This window comes from Antrostomus carolinensis, unplaced genomic scaffold, assembly GCF_000700745.2.
Source record: "Antrostomus carolinensis isolate BGI_N321 unplaced genomic scaffold, ASM70074v2 scaffold29458, whole genome shotgun sequence".
NCBI classification, from domain to species: Eukaryota; Metazoa; Chordata; class Aves; order Caprimulgiformes; family Caprimulgidae; genus Antrostomus; species Antrostomus carolinensis.
Window position 1 is genome coordinate 1,999 of NW_010335456.1, and position 282 is coordinate 2,280.

The 282-nt window shown below is 59.6% G+C and overlaps 1 protein-coding gene across 1 annotated transcript in view; it reads left to right on the forward strand.

Moving 5' to 3' along the window:
• The window catches only part of TAF1C (TATA-box binding protein associated factor, RNA polymerase I subunit C), a gene marked incomplete at both ends in the record, with an annotated part of 2,267 nt that extends 1,993 nt beyond the window's left edge, over window positions 1–274 (forward strand). The window contains one exon of the mRNA XM_029086628.1: window positions 5–274. Within this exon, the coding sequence (XP_028942461.1) occupies window positions 5–274 (270 nt within the window). The remainder of the gene's footprint in view (window positions 1–4) is intronic.
• Window positions 275–282: the final 8 nt, after the last annotated feature.

A 282-nucleotide genomic window follows, 5' to 3' on the forward strand; every position in this document is an offset into this window, starting at 1 on the left:
CCAGGAGCCCCTGCTGCTATTCCAGCTCTCCGAGGCTGGGGACGTCTTCTGCCAGTGGCTGACCCATGAGGTGGCACAGCCCCTTGATGTCACCTCGGGGGATGAGGCTGCACCAGCCCCCGGCTCTTCCCCTCTCTTCGAGTCTCCATCCAGCAGACCACCGGGCTTGGGCAGTGAGGAAGAAGAGGAGGAGGAGGAAGAGCAAACTTTCTATTTGTCCAACCTGGAGGTGATTATTAATGAGGAAGAGGAGGAGGAGGAGGTGGGCACACCAGCGACCTT